This window comes from Pleurodeles waltl, chromosome 10, assembly GCF_031143425.1.
Source record: "Pleurodeles waltl isolate 20211129_DDA chromosome 10, aPleWal1.hap1.20221129, whole genome shotgun sequence".
NCBI lineage: Eukaryota > Metazoa > Chordata > Amphibia > Caudata > Salamandridae > Pleurodeles > Pleurodeles waltl.
This window is the reverse complement of record NC_090449.1, coordinates 9,754,428-9,778,877: the sequence shown is the minus strand read 5'-3', so window position 1 is coordinate 9,778,877 and position 24,450 is coordinate 9,754,428. Positions and strand designations below refer to the sequence as shown.

Below are 24,450 nucleotides of genomic sequence, written 5' to 3'. Positions count from 1 at the left end.
TAAAATTTCATTTGCCTCCGCTTCTATTTTATTCTACTTGTTCTCTTAATTGCAGCAGAAGGCATTCAAATCCCTGGACGCATATTATAAAATAGTTTTAAAGAACAAGTTAGTTCCCTTTGGTATCGCTGTATCTGGTAGAGACTCTATCTAGCCCCAGATTCCTTACCTTAGAATATTCACCAGGTATCCGATTGAACGTAGACATTTTTGAGCAGTCCCCTTGGCTGCCGGAAGGTGAGGTTGTTTGACTCAGTGAGGCATCTTCCTCTGTGCCAGAAGTGACATACACAGTGCTGATATATGCACCACCTCAGCGCGCTGATCTCAGTTCATGACTGTTTTTCTGCACCAGAAGCACAGAGTCAAACTGAGTTAGAATAGCCAGTGTGCCAAGGTGAGATCCTGAGGGATCTCCGTGATGTGATAAAACAGTTCTCAGAACGTGGAGAACGGAGGGTCAGTAAGCAATCTGAGGCTAGATAGTATCTACCAGATAAGGTGTGGCTGAAGGTAATTAACTTGTTCATCGAACAGAGACTTCTAGCCGCAGAATCCTTACCTTAGAACAGATACCAAAGCAAACTCTCCCTAGAGGTGGGTATGTGAACTGTTTACCCTAAAAAAAAAATCCTGGAGGAAAAAACTGGCAAAATGCCTATCATTGCAGACCTGACTGTCTAGGCAGTGATGTCTGGCATACATGTTTAGAGATGCCCACAGAAACACCTGACAGATGTCCAGACCAGGCAGTGGTTGCAGCTTTAGCTCTGGTTGAATGAGCCCTGAAGCCCTCAGGGGGTTCTCTCTTGGCTATTGTGTTTTGATACAGGGGACAATCCATCTGGAAATGGTTCCTCTACGAACTGCCTTTCCTTACTTGCACCCACAAATCCCACAAAGAGTTGATCGTCCACCCGGAAGGCTTTTCAATCGATGTACAACGATGTACAACAATAACACTCTTTTTGGGTCCTGGCGGTAGAGTCTCTTCTTTGGTAGGTTGAAGTGGCGCAAAAAAAGTAGGCAGTGTGATGTTCTGCCTGACATGAAATGGCGTAACCCCTTTTGGCAAGGAGTAGGCACTGATCCCAAGAACCAACTCATCCGGAGAAAAGGGGTTAACAGAAATCACCTTGAATTTGCTAACCCTCACAGCAGATGTTATAGCCAGAAGGAAGACTGTCTTAATGGTGAGCAGACTCTCAGGGAGCTGTGCATGGGCTCAAATGGCAAACACATTAGAAAGATGAGAACTAATTTCAGATCCCATTGTGCCATGCTGAAAGGTGTAAGTGGATAGGGGAGGGAAAGGAATCTGCGGCTGACCCAGTTGTGGTCCACGAGCCACCACTACAGTTGTTTTGCAATTCCCTCTGATATCTGGAGCAAACCAGAGCGATTTCCCTGATGCTGTGCCCACAAGGGGTCTTCAGATACCCCAACAGCCATGTTTTACACACCTCCGAGTCAGTCTCGCCAAATTCCAGGATAGAGCCTGAAGCATCGAAATCATAGCCTGAATATCCTGGAGTCGCTGTTCCAGAGGATAAGCCTGATACTGCATTGTGTCCAGAACAGCTCCAATGAAAGGGAGTGTCTGAGAGGGAGTCAGCTGTGACTTTGGCACATTGATAGTGAACCCTAGCGAATGCAGGAGACCGGCTGTAAACTGGAGGTGACTAACCGTGACGAGCCTGTCTTCAACAGTCATTCGTTGAACGAGAGGACGACTGGCACCCCTGACCCCCGCAGATGTACTGCAACCAGTGCCATCACCTTGGTGAACACCTGAGGGGCAGTAGTAAGACTAAAGGAAACTGATAATGGACTTGGCCTACTGAGAATCCCTGGTAATATCTCTGGGCGGGCAGACAGGATGATACTATGGAAGTAGGTGTCCTGCAAGTCCAGCACTACCATCCAGTCTCCAGGGTTGAAGGCAAGCAGTACCTGTTCCAAAGTGAGCATCTTGAATTTTTCCTTTTTCAGGAAGTAATTGAGAGGGCAAAGTTCTAGCATAGGATGGAGTCCTCCATCCTTCTTCAGCACCAGAAAGTAACTGGAATGGCAACCACTGTTGACTTCTGGTATCCTCTTGATAGCTCCTTTGGCAAGAAGAGCCAGTACTTCCTGTCGCAAGAGCGAAAGGTGGTTCTCCATCAGCGGATCAGGTGGCTGTGGCAAGGGTGACTTGGTCTGTTGGACTCATGGGGCGTAGCCCCCCTAGACAATCTGGAGCACCCATTTGTCTAAAGTAATTTCCCATGATTGGGACAGGTGGTACCGAATCCTGCCTCCAACAGGTTGCCCCTGATTGTACAAGGGCATATTAAAGAGCCTTTGAATTTGCAACTAATGGGGGGCTGGAGGAAGTGAGCAGATTAGATCGATCTCTGGCCCTCGTTTTTTTTAGGCTTGTGACCTTGCAGCCTTTAAAACAATCAAGTGCTGAATCCACCTTGCCACCAAAAAGGTGAGTTCTGCTGAAGGGCATGTCCAAAAGGGATGCCTGTAAATCCCCTAAAAAGCCTAAGCTAGGCGTGACGTAGGAACACCACTGTGTAAGCAATGGCTCTGCCCTGCGAGTTGTTGGTATCCATTCTGCATCTGTTCAGAACTGTGACACATTTCTTCCGTCAGGAATAGCTTGGGAGAGTATGGCTTGGGCCTCCTCCAAGACTACAGGCAGCACTTGCACAACCGTATCCAACCTAATATGAGAATAACAGACCAATAAGCAAGCAGTGCTCACAGACCTCAATGCCATGCTGATGGAAGAGAAAATCCTCTTTCCAAAGGTATCCAGCCTCTTTTATTCCCTAGCATGTGGTTTGCTAGGGAACAAACCAGAATTTATCTTGGAGGTTGAGGCATGGACAACCAGGCTCTCAGGGTGGGATACTGGATGAGTAAGGAAGGGTCCCCAGGCACAGGGCAAGGACGGTGGGAGATAGTCCTGTGCACATGAGTTTTTGGCCCACGCTCAAAGTAGGACATCAGTGAGGGCTTCATTAAAAGGTAGTAGGGGTTCAAAACAGCGGTCTTGACCTTAGCCGTGGGCAGCCGAAAGTCCAGGACCTCAGTCGCCATGTGGACCACCATTGCAAAGGAATCCCCTTCCTCTCTCGTCACTAACAGGAGAAAGAAGGCCAGTATCAGGGGGGTAGGGGTGGTGTCCACACCACTGGCCTCCGCCAGGTCCTTGTACTAGGTGTCGTTGGCTATGGACTCTGCTAGGAGGTTGGTGTATCCAGAGGGATCTAAGATCCCCTCCATTCATGTTCTTTAGAGGGCTCTTCAGGGAAATAGAGCTCCGTCTCCATTTCAGGCCATGTGTGTCTTGTAGAGGCGATTTTGAGCCATGTCGGTCTGGCTCTGTGTCTGAGTAGGGAATTACAATAGCATCATCATTCCCAGTGGGCGTCAGAGGTGCTGTAAATGGCGCCACTGGAACAGTAGCTGGAGGACTTAACTTAAGGTCTGAGATCACAATGATAACCACCAGCGACTTGAAGTGTGAACCTGGGACCTCCCTCTCGAATGGGACATGGAGTGGTGTGGAGTCATGTGGTGAGCTGCCAGAAGCTTCATGGCCCGCTCACAGATGACCTGCAGATTCATTTGCGCAGGCCTTGGATTCGTAGTTGTTTCAAGCACCACAGACACACCAGGTGGGGATCTTTCACAGACATTTGTCTGTGACAGTCAAGACAAGGCTTGAAACTGGTTGGTTTCTTCAGGAACATAGTCCAAAAAAAAAAACACTGGAAAAAAGGTACACTGGTTGAATCTGACAAACAGTCAAAAAACAACTGAGGGGAGCTCCCCCAGACCTGGACTGATGGCATGGAATCTGAGGTCAGTTCGCTGGGATGGCACCTGTATAGGCATTGTGCTTGTCACTTCCGGTGTGGACGATGATGCCATGCGGAGCCGAATGACAAGTTAAGAGCAGCCAGAATCTCATCCTGCTGTTTTACATAAAAATAAATCACACTGTCCATTCCTGTTTAGGTAGATCCTACCAGACAGTGCAAGATAGCTGAAGACCTACTGTGGGCTTACCAAGAACTTACATGGGCTAACAGTTTGCTTATTGATTATAATTAGCTAAATTGATTATCACTCTTATTTGCTTGTTTCTAATTTGATTGCGTTCCTTGTCCATCTTGTGTTTGCCCCCGTCTTGGAGCACAGCCTCTCTAACATCCTTTTGAATGGCTGGCTTGTTTCGTTGACTGCTCACTTGTCGGGAACTGTTTTTTTTTTTATTTAAAGCACTTAATGAGACTGCATGTGTTTTCTTGCTCTCTTTTGTGTGCTTCTCCCCAGAAATGTGGAGTTTGAGAAAATAGATAATATGGTTTTTGGTCTCCATAGCCTTTTTCCCAACTGCTTTTTCTTTGGCAGGTGGCAGCATTATGCATTTGCTTGTTTACAAACGCTTCTAGGTTATGTAAACGTTTTGTAACCTTTGCAATATTTCTGATCGAGACTTGTTGCAAATAAATACAAATGCCAATGTTGAAGAAATGTTTGCCTGTTTTTTTTTGTAGGTGGCCACAAATTATTCAGGCTGAAACAAATTTTTATATCTGAGTTTGTTCATCAACATAACGTTGTCTCTGCTGAAACACAAATTGTATTGTATTTTTTTTTCAGTGTAGTGCAGCACAGAACTGCATTTTTTAATTCATACATTTCCCAGGTGAAATCAGAACGTCTCCTCCTGCACGTAGATGGATTTTACATTCTGCTTTTCAAGGCGGAGCAGTTCAGTATGCAAACACCTCGACATAAAGGAGATGAATACAACCCTCCTCTGAGCACCATGGAAGGGCTTGGACTCAGAAGGAAGCTCCCAATCCTCTACAGCCAGAAATGAAGGGAGGTCACACTTGAGAAGCAGCTGTGGCGCAGTCTTATGCAGAATGCGAATGCTCCCCAGTCTTATGCAGAATGCGAATGCTCCCCAGTCTTATGCAGAATGCGAATGCTCCCCAGTGTTATGCAGAATGCTGGAGGAACGATGGTATGAAATAAGTGAGTTGCGAGGATATTGTGTTTGTAGTTGAAAAGCAGTGGGATTTTATCTAAATATGGCCCTCCTGTGCTGACATGAACGAGCATGATGCGCAGCATCTTCAAAACCAGATGCGGCACACCTGTCTGCGTGGCTGACAAGCTCACCATCTCCGGTGTTCCCGCCACACTCTGAGCCAGGACACCATAAGGCTAGAAACTAAGTACAAACAAGACAGGCCATCCCTGCTCCAATGTAGCAAAGAGCTGAAGTCTTGTTTCTTTAAAGAACACCTTATGATGCAGTATCAAACCACAAAGCAGCCACCCCTCATATCATGTCCTGTCTTTTCCCTTAACACTGGGTAGAGTTCTACTCTCTTTTGACTATATTTGTGCTATATAACTACTGTATGTGGTCATACTTCAGAAGCAAAAAGAAGAGGTATCCAGCCTTCATTCTAAGACCTCACCACATTGGATGATGAAAAAAAAATATATAAGAAAAACTCTAGACTTCAGTTGGATATTTCTGCCCGATAGTCATTCACCTCTTGAATCTCCTGCAAGCAATTGACTAATGCAGATAAAGTGGAATCTTTTTTAGGCGCTGATGTGGTGTTCTTGCTCCATCAAAATGGTATTGAGACATTGGGGTTTCAGGCTTGAGATTACTAGGCTAAAACAGTTTCATGAAGGGAAACTATAGGCTTAGGCACATCGTCCCAATCCAAATGTGAGATTAGGGAGATAAGAGAAAAAGGCCCAGCTAGGGAGACGTTCTCAGCGATATGAAGTGCGCACGGTCATACTCAGCCTTAGTTGCCTAGAGGTTCTCAGATGGGGCTTTCAACAGTGTTTAATTTGGGCTCTTTTTTTGAGTTGTGAACATGGGCCTCTGGCCTCTTTGTGAGTGAGGCATGTACTTTCAACTTACTCATGAATTTTCCTCTATCTCCCCTTAAATTTTCAAGGAATAGTCTTGATTCAAGATATATTTGTAAAGTGCTCAGCTGTCAGTATGGCTCAAGTCGCACTGTAGAAATACTAACCATAACAACAAAAAATAAGTTCTGTTCATCCAAGATAAAGAAAAGTGCCAAAAGTTCATAGCACAGATGTGATGATACAGGAACTGCTCGAGCATCCTCCCTGCTCCCCGACCTCCCTGGAGATTCCAAAAATTCCAGCTGTTATAAACTGGTTGAAGGTGTCAAAGATGATGATTCTGAGTGCTCCCGGGTGAGCCTGTCAAGCATCGACACGTTTGTCACAGCACAGGGTGATCATAATACCAGCACACGTGTGTCTCTTGATCATATAAGGGGGTACAGTTCACCAAGCAGCTAATCAGAGCTTTCAAGTAATGGCCTGGCTCCTGAAGTTCTAGAATTGCAGCCTTTGGAATTGCCCGGATAACCACGTGAGGATTGTTAAGGACCATCCACAAGACTTTGTGTTGCAAGTTGGCGAAGGTGTACAAATTGGTGGTTGAAGCATCTCTTAAAGTAATCCTTAGATGTAAAGCAGTGAGGACATAACTTAATGAATAGACTGTAGCCTTCTCCGGATCATTAAGGTTTCATCTGTCAGATATTGCAGCATACACACCTGGTAGGAATCAAACAGATATTCACCACAAAGGCTAAAAACAACTCATTGAGTGTGTTACAGATTCTATCCTGCATATAGTTTAAAATTAGCTCTAACTTTGCTGATGAAAGCACTATTTAAGCCTGTACATTATTAAATACATTTGTACGTTTAATACTGAAGATAGCTTTCAGAGTGACTTTTAAATAATTAAGAGAAGTGAAGGAGTTACATGCCTCAATTGTTCTGCAGCCGTTCCCAATTCTTCATAAACAAAAGGTGGTGATGGGAAGACATTCACCATTTATTGTCATATTTACCTAGCTCTATAGTCGCCTATTCTTTCTAAAACCCCTCTAATTCAGCAGGCCGAGCTCTATATTCATTGCAAGTTAGAGTAACTGTTAGGTTTCACATCTCAAATGCTTTACATTTTTGTAAGACTCAATAAGCACAGGTGCACATTCCCCATAAGTGAAATCTAGGTCCAGCAGTAGCTGAAGTAACTTGGGCAGCATGGATTGTTCAAACAAGACAAATATATTTCATTTTAGAATATTTAACTCTGCATGAAAAGCAAAGAGCACATTGTGCACAAAAACGGAACAGCATTGGTATTTACATGCAATGAATCAATTAGTGATATATCTACCCATACCTACAAAGCCATCAACACAAATGTTTACTGAACTTTACTGTGTAGACATTTAGGCTCAATGGGAAGTGATAGTAGATCAGATGTGGAAACATTTGTTTAGCAGTACTGACTCAATGCACAGCCTGGGAGTCCAGAATATGTTTGCACTGCAAAATAAACTAGTTACCTGTAGCAATAGTTTTGCAGTTTGAAAGTCAACTAGTTTCACATTTGATTGTTAAACCTTTCCAGTGAGGTAGGGAGTCAAGGCTAGGTCAGATAAAAAGAAGAAAAAAATTCAAAACTACACCTATGGTTGACAACCCAAAAAACATTTCTTAAAAGATGCACTTATGATGGATGCTTCTAGCGCACAGATTCCTCATCTTTTGAATTCCCACAGGCACCAGCCTGGATCCTGAAGCTTTTTGAGCAATTACTCCCATGCAGCAATAGGTGGTGCTGTTGAAACCCATACCAGCTTCATCCCACCTCCGGAAGCGACAGTGCAGAAGTGTATATAGGCGCCACCACTGCCCACTGATGTCAGTTCTTTTCTTTCCTTGCCATTCGACCTGTGTTCAGAGCTCCACTTACAAACCTGGGTGCTTTACAGAACTTCTAACTTATTTTTTTTTCTCAAAAGACAGTGTACTTGAGATATGTCCCCTGAAAACTGCAGACTTTAAGCTGTACCATATGTGCAAGTTGCAGATATCGTTCTCCAGCAGCACATAGGACATCTGTCTTTGGTGTCGTGGGACCAGTGATACCTAATGTGTCCAAAGGCCATTAAGGAGCCGAAGGCAAAGCTTTACATTGCTGAGCGTAAGAGGAGAGCCAGCTCTAATCTAGGTTTTGGACCAGTTCCCTCTGCAAGTCCCGATTCAAGTGTCTATTCTCATAAAAGCCCAAGGCAAAGTCCAAGGACCAGTTAGTTCCAATGAAAATACAAGAGGTCCAGACAGGAGGTCTCTGCCATCTCTTACATTCCAGGGGGAGACATAGTTGCCACTCCTAGGGCCCGACTCTGATCAGATCGTGCAATCCTGACCCTGTTCCGCAGTTAGAGATTATACACAAGTTTCCCAGAGAGTCCACTTCTCCAGCCTTCAAGTAGATTAAGCTGCAAATCTTTCTGATGATTCTGTGTCCACTTACAGAGCCCCTGGGCTGCATATATCTGCTGACCCTTTAGTGGTGGCTTTTTGCTGGCTCCAACTAAAGTCACCGGGCCTTCGTCCAGCCTCACGCCAGGGTGGGCTTCTCTCCCTTGAAGAAGGCTGTGTCTGATAGACCCAGACACCAATGTCGGATCAGAAGCTGAGTTTGGCCAGATCCAGACCCATGTCTCGCTAATCTCTGACTCGGCCAGTAATGTTTAAGGATGTTTCAGCTGTGTCTTTCCATAGGCATCAGTATCTTTAGCACCTCAAGGCCTTATTTTGCTCCGACTCAGATGTACAGGAGTTTCATGAAACTCATTGAGATGACGAGGAAGGGGATGTTAACTTGACCCCACACTGTGAGGCTGATGGACATTATCAAGACCTCCTGGATGCAAGTGGCCTTGATAACTCACCTGAAACAGAAACAGGTTCCCCATTGAGCCCCCCTTTAACAAGGAAATGCTTCCTTTGCTTTGGTTGTAGGCAGGGCAGCAGATGTTTTAGACCTACAATTGCCTACTGCTAAGAATATGATTGGCAGGGAAGTGTCTCTTCCCTTCAGTCCTAAGTGACCCATGTAAGGTTCCTGCCAGCAGAGTGAAATCTCAATTTGTTGGAGACTTCCTTGTCACTTCTGACCTTGTCAATACTTATTCACCTGGAGGTTGCAACCCTATTTGTAGATTTTTCTATTTTCCTTGGCCTTCTCCGTTCCTTTTTAGATTCTGCATGAATTTATGGTTATGTTTGGATCCTGGATATATCTGACTGTTTTGGATGTCCTGACCTCTCGTTATAACAACCAGACTGTTGCAGTAATTAGTCTCACCATCCACCAGTGCGACCCAGCATTTTACTTTTGACTTTTTAGAGGGCCTGGTCCGGGTCGGATGAGGAATTCATCTGTATTACTTAGTTGTTCCACAGGCGTTTTGCATTATTTACCCAGCCCTGATGAATGATTCCTCATCTAGATGGAATTAAAACATCTTTGAGTATTTTCTCTCAAACCTGCTATGGTATGATTTTTGATGATTCGTTTGTGTGCCAAAACACAATGTGTTCCCTGTCCTTGACACCACAGACTGTGTAGGCTGCACTAAGGACACTAGTGTTGTGATCTGTCATCTCGTCTGGGTTCATGCTATGGATTTTGAGGACGAAACTTATTTGGCTCTAGAGCAGTTCAGAGATAGGCCCGCCACAGCTCACTCCTTAAGATTGCTGTCCACCAGTTTCAGAAGTTCAGGGGTTACTCCCAGGGCTTGAGTTATCACCAGAGGCTGCCATCCCAACCCCTTCACCAGCCTGCTCAGCCCTCAGGCTCCAGGGGGTGTTCTGATGGTAGAGAACTGATCTAACAACAGCATGGCCAGTTCTAATTTTCCTCTTTAACTCCCCTTAGTACTGCCATGCCACTTCATTTCCAGGTTATCCAGCCATTTGAGGCCCCTGGTCGGCAGAATGTTTTTACCTGCCCAACTAGTGCACATTTAACTTGGAGCAGTAGTTTTTGTATCATTCACGGTTTTGTCATTACCTTTTGTCAAACCCTCAAGTTCCTTGTTTATTTCATTTGAAATCTAAGGTGTTTTTGGTTTGAACCCATATTGAAATTTGTAAGACTGCGCCTCTAAGCAGTATCAAGATCTTCTAGTCTCTTTGACTCATGAAATCTAGTATCTGAACATCTTGAATTGCTCTAGTTGGGAAAATGTTTTAAAATGTTAAAAGGCCAAACCAAAGTTTGGTATGAATGCTGCCCGATCTCTTCTCTGCATCAGGGAATGTAAAATAAAAGACCACTCCTCCCATGGTACTACCCCCGTGGAATTCAACATTAGAAAGATCAGTGTTTCTTCTTTAATCACCTTCGATCATGATTCCAAATGCAAAGTCCATTGTGGTGGGTGTGCAGACTCACTTCAACAAAAACCATGGAGCTCTGAAGAATCCCGTTCAGCTGGTGCAGATGAGTCCAGCCACCTTAGCTCTTCAGACAGCTTAATGTGCAGAGGGCTGGTCCACCCCAGTGGGTAGCACATTTTGCTTCTTGGATATTGTGTTAGAATGTGAAAAGGGGATCCCTCCTTATGTTGGTACTGGTTATGCTTCTCACTCTGTTTTTTTAAATATATTTAAGAGTTGTCTCTTCTGAAAGTTCTTCATTAGTTTTTTCTCTTTATTTTTCGCCCTGAATGTAAGGTGTCAACAGAGGGTTATTGAATGGCCTTTTAGAAATTCCAAAAGAGACTTAAACTAACTGGTCTCTTTTGTAGATGTCTGAAGAAGCCCAAAAATTACATGTAGCTGCTAGACCTCTTAATGACGAAATAAGTTCTTCCACGATTCTTCTGAAATTTGCTTTCTCTTAAAAAAAAAAAAAAAAAAAACGTTTCTAACAAAACGCCAGGTTCATCAGAAAATGTTACTTTCAATCTGCAGTTAACCTCACAGTATCCATTCCAAAGTCCTGATTCTGCAGACGGTGGAGTCGCCTGCGGTAAATTGTGAAGTATTTGCTACCTTCATTACCTAAATGACTAAACAGGGTTGCTGCTTTACGTTTAGTCTGAAATCCTTCTGCTCCAACAGTAATCGGGTAATTTTCAAAGCATCTTAACCATGCTCCCCACTTGAGAGCTGGTCTCCCAGGAGATTGTTGAGATGATGAAGTTTGTTGAGAATTATTTGAGGCAATGTCAGAATAAGTTTGAAGCTGCAATTTTTCTTTAGCTGTCTTTTTTTTTCAATGCTTTTTAAATAATGCGGCAGTTTCTTTATTTCTTTGCATTAATACTGCAGAATTAAAACAAACAGTATAATAGGTATCTCTCTGCGTTAAATTTACATTCCTTTTGTTTTTATAATACTTACTTTTATATGATGTGTTTAACTTCTTCCATTAAGTTAAAAGTGCAGGAAAATCAAAGTAATACACAAGCACGTATTAGATGCAAATGCGCTGTGCTGTTGCCAATGTGGTCATTGCTTATTCTTGTCCAGAGTTAGCGTGTCATTAGTGGTTTGATTAAAGAAAACATCCCCTTTAAAGAGAACGCCCCAACAACCCTTTCCTCTGCTTTTTTTGTTTTATCTATAAGCTCGAGTTCAAAGACCCATCAACTTAATAAAAATAGATAGCACATGTAAGAAGTACATTTAAAAATGCATCCAATCGTTATAATGATTTGCATTTGACAGAGCTAAACTAGCTTCATCCATCTGCACCGTACAAACTATAAAACTTCGATGACAAGGAGGATAATAAAGTCTCTGAGTCAAAAAAATATACAAGTCATTAAATATGTTGAAATACATGCAGTTCTTATATTAATACCTTAATCGAGACTGAACTATTGTAATTCTTATAAGCCAGCAGACTGTAAAATGTAGACACACAAATCCTGCCTAACACTAGTGTGCATTTTACAAATCCTCAATCACCCTCCACCGTGACATTTCCAGGAGCGGACCTAAGGGGGGAATTCATTTAAGTCTTGGTTTGTGATAAGCCTGGAGAAACAAAATGCTCCTCCCTCTCCTCTGAGAGATTACAAACCAAGCAAATACAAGATCAAGGGCTATTAATGGACTGTCTAAAGGTGAAAGTAGCTAATGAAAAGATACCAAGTCTGAGTTCAATAAACAGAATCCTCATTTGAGGAGTAATATTTTTAAAAATCCTCACATTTGATGTGTAGAAAGTGTTAACACTTCACAGGGATTCTGAGCTCCAGCTCACATATTTACATGTAGGGAAGAAATCTCCACTTCTGGGTGTCCTAATGACACCATGAAAGAGGCAGAGTTTGAGTCCATTTTCACATTCTGGTGTTTTCCTCGTTATAAACATTTAAGGCATGCACAGAATATATAATTTTTGAGAAGCAAGTGGGAGGTGTTGCCTAGACGTAGGATCCAAACTTGCCAGGCAGTAGGACACAAGCTGCACCTTACTGGTGCAGCCAGGTTGGCGCCAGTTGTGTGTTGCTTTTACTGTCTTTGAGACTTGGATTACATTTTTAAAGCAGTCAAAAGACGGACTTTCATATGGGTGGTCGCTGTCTGTATTGAGCAATGGAATCCAATGTGTATAGAACAATATAAGCGTTTCCATGCCCATATGTCCCTGTCGAGTGAGTGGGCAAGGGCTCACTCCTGAAAGCCATGTTGGGTTTGCCTTTATTTCTTTTGTATCTCCTTTCCTTTCAGGAGAGCTCCCTGGAAGCCGTGCCCCCTGAAGACCTTGCGACCCACACTACCAATGGAGCCCCGCATCTGCAGACAGGAGGTGGATATTTTGGCCTAAGCTTTACTTGTCCTAGTCTCAAAAATCCTATTAGCAAGAGGTCGTGGACTCGCAAATTAAAAAGCTGGGCATGCAGGCTACGGCAGTCCAGCAGCCTGTTCAAGAGATCCAGAGTCCAGCAAGGTAGTGTGCTTACAGTCAGGGCCGTAGACTAGGGAACACCCCCTTTTGGTTGGTTTACGTATGTATATTCTTTCATTTATTTATCATTTATTTCATTTGAAATGTGTTAACTTTTCCTGTGTTCTCTCCCCACAACTTGTGTTTGCCTTTTTGTCTGCCATGTGCACGGGCGGGCGGAACTTCGTGTGTATGTGTGCAGGTCCAGTCATGATACATTGGTGTTATTTTTCTGATTGTCTGGTCTATCGCTTTAGCAATTCGTCTTACTGATCCTCGACCCACCACCCCACCCTGCTCTTTTTCCCCAATGCTACCCTTCCCACTTTCCATTATTGTTATGTAGCAGCAGGTAACTTTTTGGCTTTTTTAACTTTTCCTTGGTGCAGCCATAACTATTGATGAGTAATGATCTCACCCTTCTCTTCCCTTCTTTGCCTTTTCTCTCCATTATAACCCGGCGCTAGTGGAAGCAAAGAACATTGGTGCCTCTGACAATGCTATTCATGCTGCAAAGGGAAACAAACCAACAAGTGCATTCAAGCGGGGACGCTTTCAGGTGGGTATCTAAAGTTGTGCACAGCCTGGGGCGTGCATAACCACCATTCCCTTCAGTCATATGTAATGTGAGAAACCATAACATGTGCATTGTTAAAGCTGAGGTGTGTAAATGCAGAAATGAAGTGCGCTGTCAAAGCTGTGCGGCTCTCAGTATTAGAATAGTTGGATGCCACATATTTTAGTAAAAGCACATGAGTACCAGTGAGTCCATCTTCAGACAGTAGGGCTTTTAAGACATACTTTTGCAGTTGATGGTGACTGTCCTTGTGTTCATTAGTAAGGCTTTCTCGTGCTAGTATGTGATCTTTTTTTGTGTGTTTTTTGTATAGGTTATTTCCGTGCCTCAGCAACTGGAGGAACCTGATTGCACAGTTAGTGACCTGCATCTTGTGCTATCACACCCGCAAGAGCCAACATCTGGCACTGAGATGCACCAGTCAGTGGTAGACACTGAGCCAACTGCTGCATGTGCACAGACTTTGTCATCCAACAAGTCACTTAAGCTCATTCCGGGTCGTTATGTCGAAGGCACAGTCTTGTCTGTAAACACTGCAGCTCAACTGGATGCATCTGTTCTCACCACAGCCAAAGAGTTGGAAGGCACTACGAAACCCCCGAGTGGTGCATCAGCCAGCCTAGAGCTGTGCTCAAAAGATGCTTTAAGCAAGCAGCCCAGCACAGACAGTGAACCATCAACGATCCTGTGTGTTGAGGATGAACAAACCAACACTTTGGAGCTAGCAGCTGAGATCCAGCATCAGCCTACTGAAGGATGCTATGTCCAGTGTCAAAATTCTCTGTTCTACTCTCCCTCCTCCCCGATGAGCAGTGATGATGAGTCCGAAGTTGAGGATGAAGACTTGAAGGTGGAGCTGCAGAGGCTGCGCAAAAAGTAAGATTTGCCCGTATGGCTTTAAATATTGAGGCAAGCTACCTGTCCTTCTATGGCTATGTGGTGTGGTTTTTACATGATTGGGACAGTGTGTATTGGCCAAGCTTTTCCATTATAGAACTATATGGTTAATGATGAACAGAGTTGGAGCCTTTTGGCAGTTTGTATATTGCTACAGAACCTTCCATCTTTAGGGCTAGATAGTCATTGGGTTTCTCTTGGTCAGAGCCTTATATATGTAGGTCGTCAGTGTTTAGTTCAGGGTTGAAGCCCTCACCACTAGGGCAGAGTGAACAGTGGTTTACAAAAATTTCAACATAGTCACCTCTATCGTTTTATGAAGATGGTTTAAACAAGACTTGAGCCTTTCTGTTTTAATCCCAGGTGGCCAACTGTTTACATAGCAGTAGGTTCTCCAGCATTGGATCTTTCATAGATTCACATGCTTGAATCATCCCCGTCGTCGAGGTGGGAGCCTCACGGTAAATTTAAATATATAAAAAGCAGTAAGTCAGTAAAAATAAAACCAGTAGGCCCAAGTAGGCCTCATAAGGTATTTTACAGTCTATCCACTTTGTTTTGTGAAAAGACCCAAACTTGAGTATCAACCAATCAGGATTCAGCCCCTCCCAAACACTCCCAACAGAGGCTGAATTCCCTCAGATTTTCTACCGCACGTCGTGTGAAGGGAGTCTCCCTGAGCTCTGCTCAGTTTTTTTCCTATTTTCTGACTGAAGATTGTTTTTTCTCTCAGGAAACTAGTTACAACTTTACTATGTCTGAAAAGGCAAAGAAGGGTCTGTTCAGAGACTGTGACAACTGTGGGAAGAAGAGACTACATATTGATGACCCCCACAAGAAGTGTATTTACTGCCTTCATCCAGACCATAAGGTGAGAGACTGCAAAATCTGTCGCACCTTTAGTCAAAAAACCCTCAAAGACCGAGAGGGTAGACTTCTCTTATGGCTGCAAAAACAGAAAGCCTTAGAGCATCCTTCATCAGACAGCGAAGAGTCACCACAAACTTCTCGCCCTCAGAAAAGAACAGGTGAGAGAGATAGAGGTGCGGATGAACCACCAAGAAAAATGCACAAAAAGACTAAACAAGTCTTAACTGAAGAGGCAGTTAAACATGGACCAAAAAAGGTTCATTCAGAACCTACTACGCCGTTACACCGGAAAAGCACCTCAAAGAAACCATCCCTGTCTCTGTCACCACAAAAAGAGTCAGAAAAACTCTTTTTGGTGAAAAAACAACCGTCGACGACCGCCCCGTCGACGACAGTGTCGACGGTAACAGCGACCACGGTATCGTCGACGTTCACAACACCATCCTCACAGATGATTATGACGTCGTCGCCTTTGTCATCGACGATGATTATTACTGCAAAAATCTTCAAAAGAGCTTCGTCGGCAACCACATCGTCGACAGCGGAGGCCTCCTGGGTTCACAAATCATCCAGGGCACTCCCATCTACGCAAACTACGTCGGCGAAGCGACCGTCGTCGCTAAAATACCCGTCGACGAAGGGACCGTCGACTAAGGAAAAGACGCAGTCATGGACGGAAGCGTCGACGAGAGACCCGTCGACGACAGTACAGTTGACGACAGTACCGTCGACGAGGGAACCGTCGACGAGGGAACCGTCGACGATGGATCCTACGATCACCACAGCATTAACAGTTTACAAACCTTTGGACATTTCACCAGCTCATTCCTCATACCATCATGAGGACTCCACCAGATTCTTACCCCTTTCCCTTATTAATGTAGGGGACAAGCCATCTGACATTTTGCCGATGCATACATCACCAAGTAAGGTGCTGCCATACCCACCGCAACATCTTTTAGACGATGAGGATGATGACGTTCAAGGCATGTTTGGGGCAGCTAGTAGCCCGTCCCAACTAAATGTCAAATGTCAAGAGTTTGATGAAGAAGAGGATCAACATTACCAGCATAGTTATGCTTCAACATCTTATCCACAGGCAAACCAACCATCCCTCTAGCTATGCCTAGCACATTAGTGACAGATTTACAACATATGTTGAAGGACTACTATAAAAGGTTCCCACCGTCAACTCAGTCCACGCCACCTAGACCTCAGAGTTACCAGCAAGCTCAAACTACTAATGTTTCCGAAACGCCACAGGCTAGTAGACCTGTAACTAGCCAAGCTCCGGAAGCTTACCTCTCGTCGGACGACGAAAGGGAAGAGGGCGAGCTAGCAGATTCAGCGGCTAGTGAATGGGACGACTATCTCGTTCCCACACCATCTCCACCTCCAGCAGCTCCAGTGGATTCTCCTCCAGAAGACATAGGAGGTTTCCATAATATCATAGAGAGAGCGGCGAAACGTTTTAGTCTGGAAATTGTTTCCCATGAAACTGAGTGTTTTTTGGATGACTTTAAAGAGCCATCAAAGAGATCTGTAAGAGCCATACCTATTGTGGATTTCTTGTGGCAGGAGGGTTTGAAGGCAATGAAAAACCCGGCAACAGTGCCTTCACAAATGCCAAGGCTAGAGAAAAAATACAAGGCCCCAGATGATTCTCCGGCCTGTTTAGTCTCACAACCGAAACCTGACTCGGTTATATCACAGGCGGCTCAACGACGATCCAAAAACCCCTCTACACCTATTGCGTCTCCCCCAGACAAAGAGGGAAGGAGACTAGACAATATCGGTAAGAAATTCTCCTCGGTTGCTGCAGTAACGGTCAAGGCGGCAAATTCCCTCGCCATCCTGGGAAGGTACGATCGGCAGATGTGGGCAGACATGTCCGTTTTTGTAGATTCACTGCCAGAAGATATCAAGGTGGAAGCTAAAAAGGTCTTGCAGGAGGGAGAAAGGGTTTCCGCAGAGATAATAGACAGTGCAATAGATATTTCCCTCACTGGCTTTCGACAATTAGCTGGAGCAGCAGTCCTGCGCAGACAAGGGTGGCTTAAAGCTACTTCATTCAGACCAGAAGTCCAGACTCGTGTTCTCGACATGCCCTTCGATGGAGAGAGTTTGTTTGGCAAACATGTCGATGATATGCTGCAGGCTATCAAGACGGATACCGATACGGCAAAATCCCTAGGTACCCTGCAATATAAAAAACTACCTTTTCGTGGAGCAAGGGGTAGAGGTAATTACTCCTTTCGAGGTGGATACCAACAATACAGGTCACAATATACATCTTCCTCCACAGGACCAGGACATCAGCACCATCAACAACAGCAGCATTATCGATTACCACCAGCCGCAGCTTACAAACATCCGGCTAGAGGAAGAGGAGCTGCCCGAGCAAGAGATACAGGCAGAAAGCAATGACCAGCGGATAATCTCAACACCTCCCCAATCAATATTGAAGGTCGGAGGTCGCATCAATTCTTATTTCCCCAAGTGGAAGGCTATAACATCGGACAGATGGGTACTAGATGTGGTGACCAGAGGTCATACTCTGGAATTCATCCAAACACCACCGAGTGTCCCTCCATCGGGTACACCGCCTCTGAGGTTGAGCCAACTTCTCAGGGAAGTAAGGATAATGCTAACAAAAGGAGCAATAGAACCAGTCCCTTTATCTCAAAGGAACAAGGGATTCTATTCCCGGTTTTTCCTTCTCAAGAAACCCTCAGGAGACTGGCGCCCCATCCTGGACTTGAGAGCACTAAACAAGTTTCTAAAGAAACAATCGTTCAGGATGGTAACGTTGCAGGATGTCCTGCGTCTCTTAAACACGGGCGATTGGATGGCATCCCTAGACCTCCAGGATGCTTATTTTCATATCCCCATATATCGCAACCATCGCAAATTTTTAAGGTTCAGGGTAGGAAGTATGCACCTCCAATTCCGGGTTCTACCATTCGGTCTCAAATCAGCCCCCAGAATCTTCACAAAAATGCTAGCTCCAGTAGCAGCACATCTTCGCCAGGCAGGTATCCAGGTCTTCCCTTACCTGGACGACTGGCTTATAAAGGCACCCTCAAAATTCCAAGTAACAAATCATATTTCCTATTGCCTTCATTTGTTACACAGCCTGGGGTTTGTAGTCAACTACCAGAAATCTCAGATATACCCCAAACAAGAATTGAGTTTCTTGGGAGCAATTTTGGACACAGTACGCAGCAAAGCGTACCCATCACACGAGAGGAAACAAAAGTTAACCTCGTTGGCAAACAACCTATCCAGAAAAAAGTTCGTTTCAGTCCGCATCTACAAATCATTGCTCGGAATGATATCATCGTGCATTCCGCTAGTCCCAGATTGCAGGCTCCATATGCGACCCCTGCAAGAGCAATTGGACATACAATGGACACAGGTCCTCGGCTCCTTCGAAGACAAGATTCGCATAACGCCTCTAATGAAGAACACTATGAGGTGGTGGGCGACTCCAACCAATTTCTCAAAAGGGCTGTCTTTTCTTCTTCAAACACCAAGTTACATAGTAACAACGGATGCCTCTCTCGAAGGATGGGGTGCACATTGCCAGGACCTGCAAATCAGCGGAATCTGGAATCAGCATGAGAGCCAGCTCCACATCAATTATCTAGATCTCAAAGCAATACACTTAGCTCTAAAAGCTTTCTTGCCAAAGATACAATGTTCAAGTGTCTTAATCCGGACGGACAACATGACCAGCATGTTTTATCTAAACAAGCAAGGAGGCACAAGGTCCCTACAACTCTCGCAGCTAGCCCAACAAATTTGGACATGGGCCATCAAACACAATATTTCACTAAAAGCGGAGCATGTGCCAGGACAGATCAATGTTCTAGCAGACACCTTGAGCAGGACAGTAATTCCTTATCACGAGTGGGAGCTAGACCAGAAAACTCTCAATGGCCTGTTTCTATTATGGGCAAACCAAACTTAGACCTATTTGCCACTCTCGAGAACAAGAAATGCCAGTTCTACGCAAGTTGGCTTCCCCAAAAAGATTCGTGGGGGAATGCGTTTTCGATGAGATGGTCAGGAGTTTATGCCTACGCTTTTCCTCCGATCCCGCTCATTCCGAGAGTCATCAGAAAAATGAAGACGGAGGGGTGTCGACTTCTACTCATAGCTCCCAGATGGCCCAGACAAATATGGTATACGGAGCTCCTCATGCTCTCCGAACGACCACATCTACCACTCAGACAGAGTCCGACTCTTTTAACGATGCACCAGGGACAAGTCACACACCCACATCCGTCGTCTCTTCATTTGTCGGCTTGGCTCCTGAACACAATGGATACTTAAATCTCAAAATCTCCCCAGAGTGTAGAGACATCTTAGCAAAAGCTAGAGCTGACACTACCAACAAAACCTATAGACTTAAATGGAAACGGTTTTGTGTTTGGTGTGCAGCGGAAAATATACATCCTTTATCTTCTACTCCGGAACAGATACTTCCATATCTCCTGCTCCTGGCAAAATCAGGACTTGCATATTCTTCCATACGGGTACATCTGGCAGCAATCTCCAGATACCGCAGATCACCAGATAGACTCTCTTTGTGTTCCACAAGAATTGTCAAACAATTTATGAAGGGCCTTTTTCGGGTCTTCCCGCCAATTAGGAAACCCCCGCCTCTATGGTCATTGAATGTTGTGTTGATGCAACTCATGAAAGCTCCTTTTGAGCCGATCCACAAGGCTGACCTAAAATTCCTGGCATGGAAAACAGCGTTACTGTTAGCTCTTACTTCGGCAAAGAGAGTCAGTGACATTCAGGCTTTCACCATCAAACAGCCGTTCCTCCAGTTTACAAACTCAGGTGTCATCCTGCGGACAAATCCTAAATTCATTCCGAAAGTTCCCTCAACATTTCATTTAAATGAACCAGTCATCTTAAAAACCTTTTTTCCAAATCCGCAAACAGTGGCGGAAAGAACATTACATTCTCTCGATATTAAAAGATGTTTAAAGTTTTATCTACAGAAAACTCACGCCATCCGCCAGTCGGATCAATTATTTGTAGCGTTCGGCGGAACAAAGAAGGGACACGCGGTGTCCAAACAAACTTTAGCAAGATGGATTGGCCTGGCGATTCAATTCTGCCATTCAAAAGCAGGAAAGCCGCTCCAAACCAAGGTGAGAGCCCACTCTACAAGATCGGTAGCCACTTCAGCGGCACTCTTTGCAGGTGTACCACTACATAGCATCTGTAGAGCAGCAACATGGTCCAGCCAACACACATTTACAAGACATTACTGTTTAGAGGAGACAAACCAGGTCGATACAGCAGTGGGACAAGCAGTGCTGAGGCATCTATTTCGTTAAGGTGAGCCTCTTACACATCCCACCACCACACTCGAGGTATGGTCATTAATGGTTCATTTTCTTCTACTGTTTAACGTGTCGTATTCTCCATAATAATAGCATAAACTGTGTCAGGATTTCTTGCCACACACATTTTATTGCTTTTATATTCGTATGTTTGTGAATATAAATATAATTATATGTAAGTGCACATTTAAAACTGAACTAATGTGAATCACATCACGTATAGAATTACGATGGAATTACAGTCAATGTAATTCAGTAAGTAAGAAAACATTACTGCTCGTTACTCGGATTCAAGCATGTGAATCTATGAAAGATCCAATGCTGGAGAAGAAAATTAGTTACTTACCTGTAACTGCAGTTCTCCAGTATTGGTATCTTTCATAGATTCACATGCGACCCACCCTCCTCCCCTCAGAGGCTCCCCTATTATTCGGATATTAAACTTCACACTCCTAATAGAAAATCTGAGGGAATTCAGCCTCTGTTGGGAGTGTTTGGGAGGGGCTGAATCCTGATTGGTTGATACTCAAGTTTGGGTCTTTTCACAAAACAAAGTGGATAGACTGTAAAATACCTTATGAGGCCTACTTGGGCCTACTGGTTTTATTTTTACTGACTTACTGCTTTTTATATATTTAAATTTACCGTGAGGCTCCCACCTCGACGACGGGGATGATTCAAGCATGTGAATCTATGAAAGATACCAATACTGGAGAACTGCAGTTACAGGTAAGTAACTAATTTTCGTCCTTTCACTTTTAGGGCTGAATTGTCAATTATTTATTCGGAGTTCTAGTGTATCCTTAGGCACAAATCTTCAATGTGCTTTAAAACCCTTAAAGCAACTCTCTCTCTCAGCAGAAATGTTCCCTAGATCTGAAAAGTGTCTCCTGTTAGCAGAAAACTCTTCCTTTTCAGGTTGGTATTATTTAGGTTTCCAGCATTATACTCAAACTCCATTAATCTTGGAGCGAGAACATTATCGTCAGAATCCCAGTCCATTCAGTTTTATGAAGGGAACATTCTCCTGTACGTGATAGCAGACGAGCATCTCCAACTCATCCTTAGGTCTTAACAATATAAGCTGATTAAAGCCTTAGACACTCAGTTCTCCACTGTTGGATCTGTCATAGAATTACATCCTTCTGTACTTGTACCATTGCAGATTCAAAGCCATCGGTTTCTTTTTTCTTTTTTTTTTTTTTTACAGTTGATGATAAATATCTGTTTTTTTGGGCCATGTCACCCCCTAAATCGAGGGGTTTTAAACTGTGCACATCATGAAGAAGAAAGATGTTAGTCACATTCTCATACCCTCAGTCTTTGTGGTGCTTTTACAAATCGTATTATATTGTGTCATATGTTTTATTTGACTGTGCAGCGTGAAGCTATAATGGAAGAGGTAAGCTTCTCTTTTGGTGGCTTGTTTTAAGAAATCTAGAGCTAAATCTCAGTCTAGGTCTTGAGGTGAAGGGCAAACTCCTTGCTTTGTGAGCTGTCTTGGCTATTCCAGCTCTGCTGCAGATTCAGCAGCTCAGTTTCCCTCGTCTGGGGGCTTCTAGCCCACAGCTAATGGAATTTACAAAGGCTATGTTGGTTATTTTTTTAAACCCGCCTTTGCTGTGCTTTCTGGATCCTCCATGGTCGTACCTTATGAACCAGAAGCGTCAGTTGACTTACCACAGTCAACGCCATCCATTTCAACTCCACCTGCTTTTAAACCTGTATAACTTTTGCAACCAAAGTCTTCGTCTTTCTACAGTGTATTGTCAGCACTGACTACTTCCTCCTTCATCTAAGCAGACAGGATACGTTCTTATGACTACGAATCACAAGAGCCAAGATTTAAGGAAACAAGAATTCCTTCAGGTTAACAAATGTAGCCACTTGAATTTCTTGAAAATAGAGTTCTTATTTGGGCTAGATTTGGACTTTGTGACATTCCATAATTTTAATTCTGTGACAATTTGAATGGTGACTTGTTCTACGTGCAGTGGAATTGCTGTTGATTCATCTTTTTAGTACTTTTGTAATGAAATTAATTGATTATTCATTTATGTTCTCTAAATGTATGCTCATTGCCACACTCTAAATAGGTTTGCCTTACTAAAATCTAAAATATTTAAGGAGAATTTTGATTTGGCCCTCCCTATTGTTTCCTTAAACCACCCCTATTCTTTCAAATTTGAATAGTAATTTCCATCACTGCTATCCTAATCTATGTGATAGAGACTTCTGGCCATAGATTGCTTATATTAGAATTATCCCCAGACTGGATCTGTTGTTGGCGTTGTCTGCACCAGCTGTAATGTCTGGGGTGCCTAAGGAGCTGGCATAAGTTATTTTCTTTCCATGCAAGTCAACAGATCTGCAGAAAGCTATCTCCAGTCAATTTTCGACAAGCCTTTTTTCAACTTCTTGTCAAAGATATTTTTATGAATTTATTATGCTGGTGGGCTAGGGTGACCCTCAAGATCCTAGTCATGTGAGAGGTCCTCGACGATTGTCATCCCAGTATTAATCATCAGATAAGTCCTACAAGCACAGTTAGTCAAAGAAGTCAAATTGTTCTTTGACTTCTAAGTTATCTGAAGTGATGTGAGAATGATGACACAGCTCAAGGCCTCACTCTTCTGATGAGCCTGTGCCTGAGTCCAGTCTCAGTGCCACCGACAGTTTCCCGGATCGACCCTCACCCAACTAAAAGCATTGTATAAGACAGTGCACCTCCTATTTGGGTGGCCAACCCCTATGAAGCACCTTCGGGCCACAAGGATTCAGGAGGGGCCCCTACTGGATTGCCACAGGCAGGTCCACCCTCCGCACCAGTCGGGACCCTTGGATCCGGTGCAGCTCCGCCAGTGAGCCTCTTACATTCCTTGGAACCCGCTCCAGTGCTGCTGTTCCCGCTGCCGCCAACACCTCACGATGGCACAGGCCCCATAGTCCTACTTGAACAATAGTCCAATGTCGACTGCGGCGCCAACCGCTACCATGCTGTCCGAGCCCGTGCCTTTTTTCCTTCGACAGGCCTGCAGAGGCCGACAATTGAGAGGCGTCTGAGGACCAACGTGGATACGATCAGCCCCTTGAGGGAACGGAGGACAAATGGTTTGGACACCTCATCAGTCACTTGCATGGGCTCTGCTCCCACTGTGGCTACAAAGAAGGGGAGCCTCTTTTGATATGGTGATGATGATGAAGGCGTCTGAGGTCCTGGACTTCAGCTCCCCACAGTGGCAGCCGAAATTAACATCTTTATGGAGGTGCTTCAGCCGGGAGCTGCCCCCTTTGATCTACTACTCCCATTCAATGAAGCTGTTACAGATGGCCTTTTGGGGCCTGGTCCAAGCCGTATACTGTGGCTGCTGGGCACAGGACAATGGCCACTCACCATTGCCCCTCTTCTGGTAACCCCAATTTCCTTACTAAGAACCCCACCCCAGAACTTGGTGGTCTAAGCTGCTACATTTTGTGTTAACCCTGGCTCATCCCTTTCTGCACCACCAGATAGGGGGTTCAAAAAGCTGTATAACTTGGGCAAGAGGATGTTCTCTTCTGCCAGCCTGGCACTGCAGTCTGAACATCATGCGCCTTCTCTCGTAGGGGATTTCCATGTATAGTCATAAGCACTGAATAGTTCCGCGCGCCTGCGGGGACCCCGGAGCACTGTTGTGTAGTATATTCTTAAGTGCAATCATCAGCTCCTTGACAAAAAGGTCTGTGAAAAACACTTAAGAATAACAATGTGCAGCCTATGTGAACAGCTACACAGGCCAAATTGTTAGAAGAAAAAAACAGTTGTAGTGTAAATTTCACGTTTAAACCTCTATTTATTCTATAAATACATAAATAAATACATTCTCATATTTTATTTACACCTC

At 44.2% G+C, this 24,450-nt stretch overlaps 1 protein-coding gene across 2 annotated transcripts in view; it reads left to right on the top strand.

The window, feature by feature from the left end:
* Positions 1-24,450, top strand: part of WNK3 (WNK lysine deficient protein kinase 3) — a 577,357-nt gene that overhangs the window by 418,759 nt on the left and 134,148 nt on the right. For both annotated transcript variants that reach the window (XM_069209347.1, XM_069209346.1), the window contains exons 18-20: positions 12,640-12,718; positions 13,324-13,415; positions 13,747-14,309. In XM_069209347.1, the coding sequence (XP_069065448.1) occupies positions 12,640-12,718; positions 13,324-13,415; positions 13,747-14,309 (734 nt within the window). The remainder of the gene's footprint in view (positions 1-12,639; positions 12,719-13,323; positions 13,416-13,746; positions 14,310-24,450) is intronic.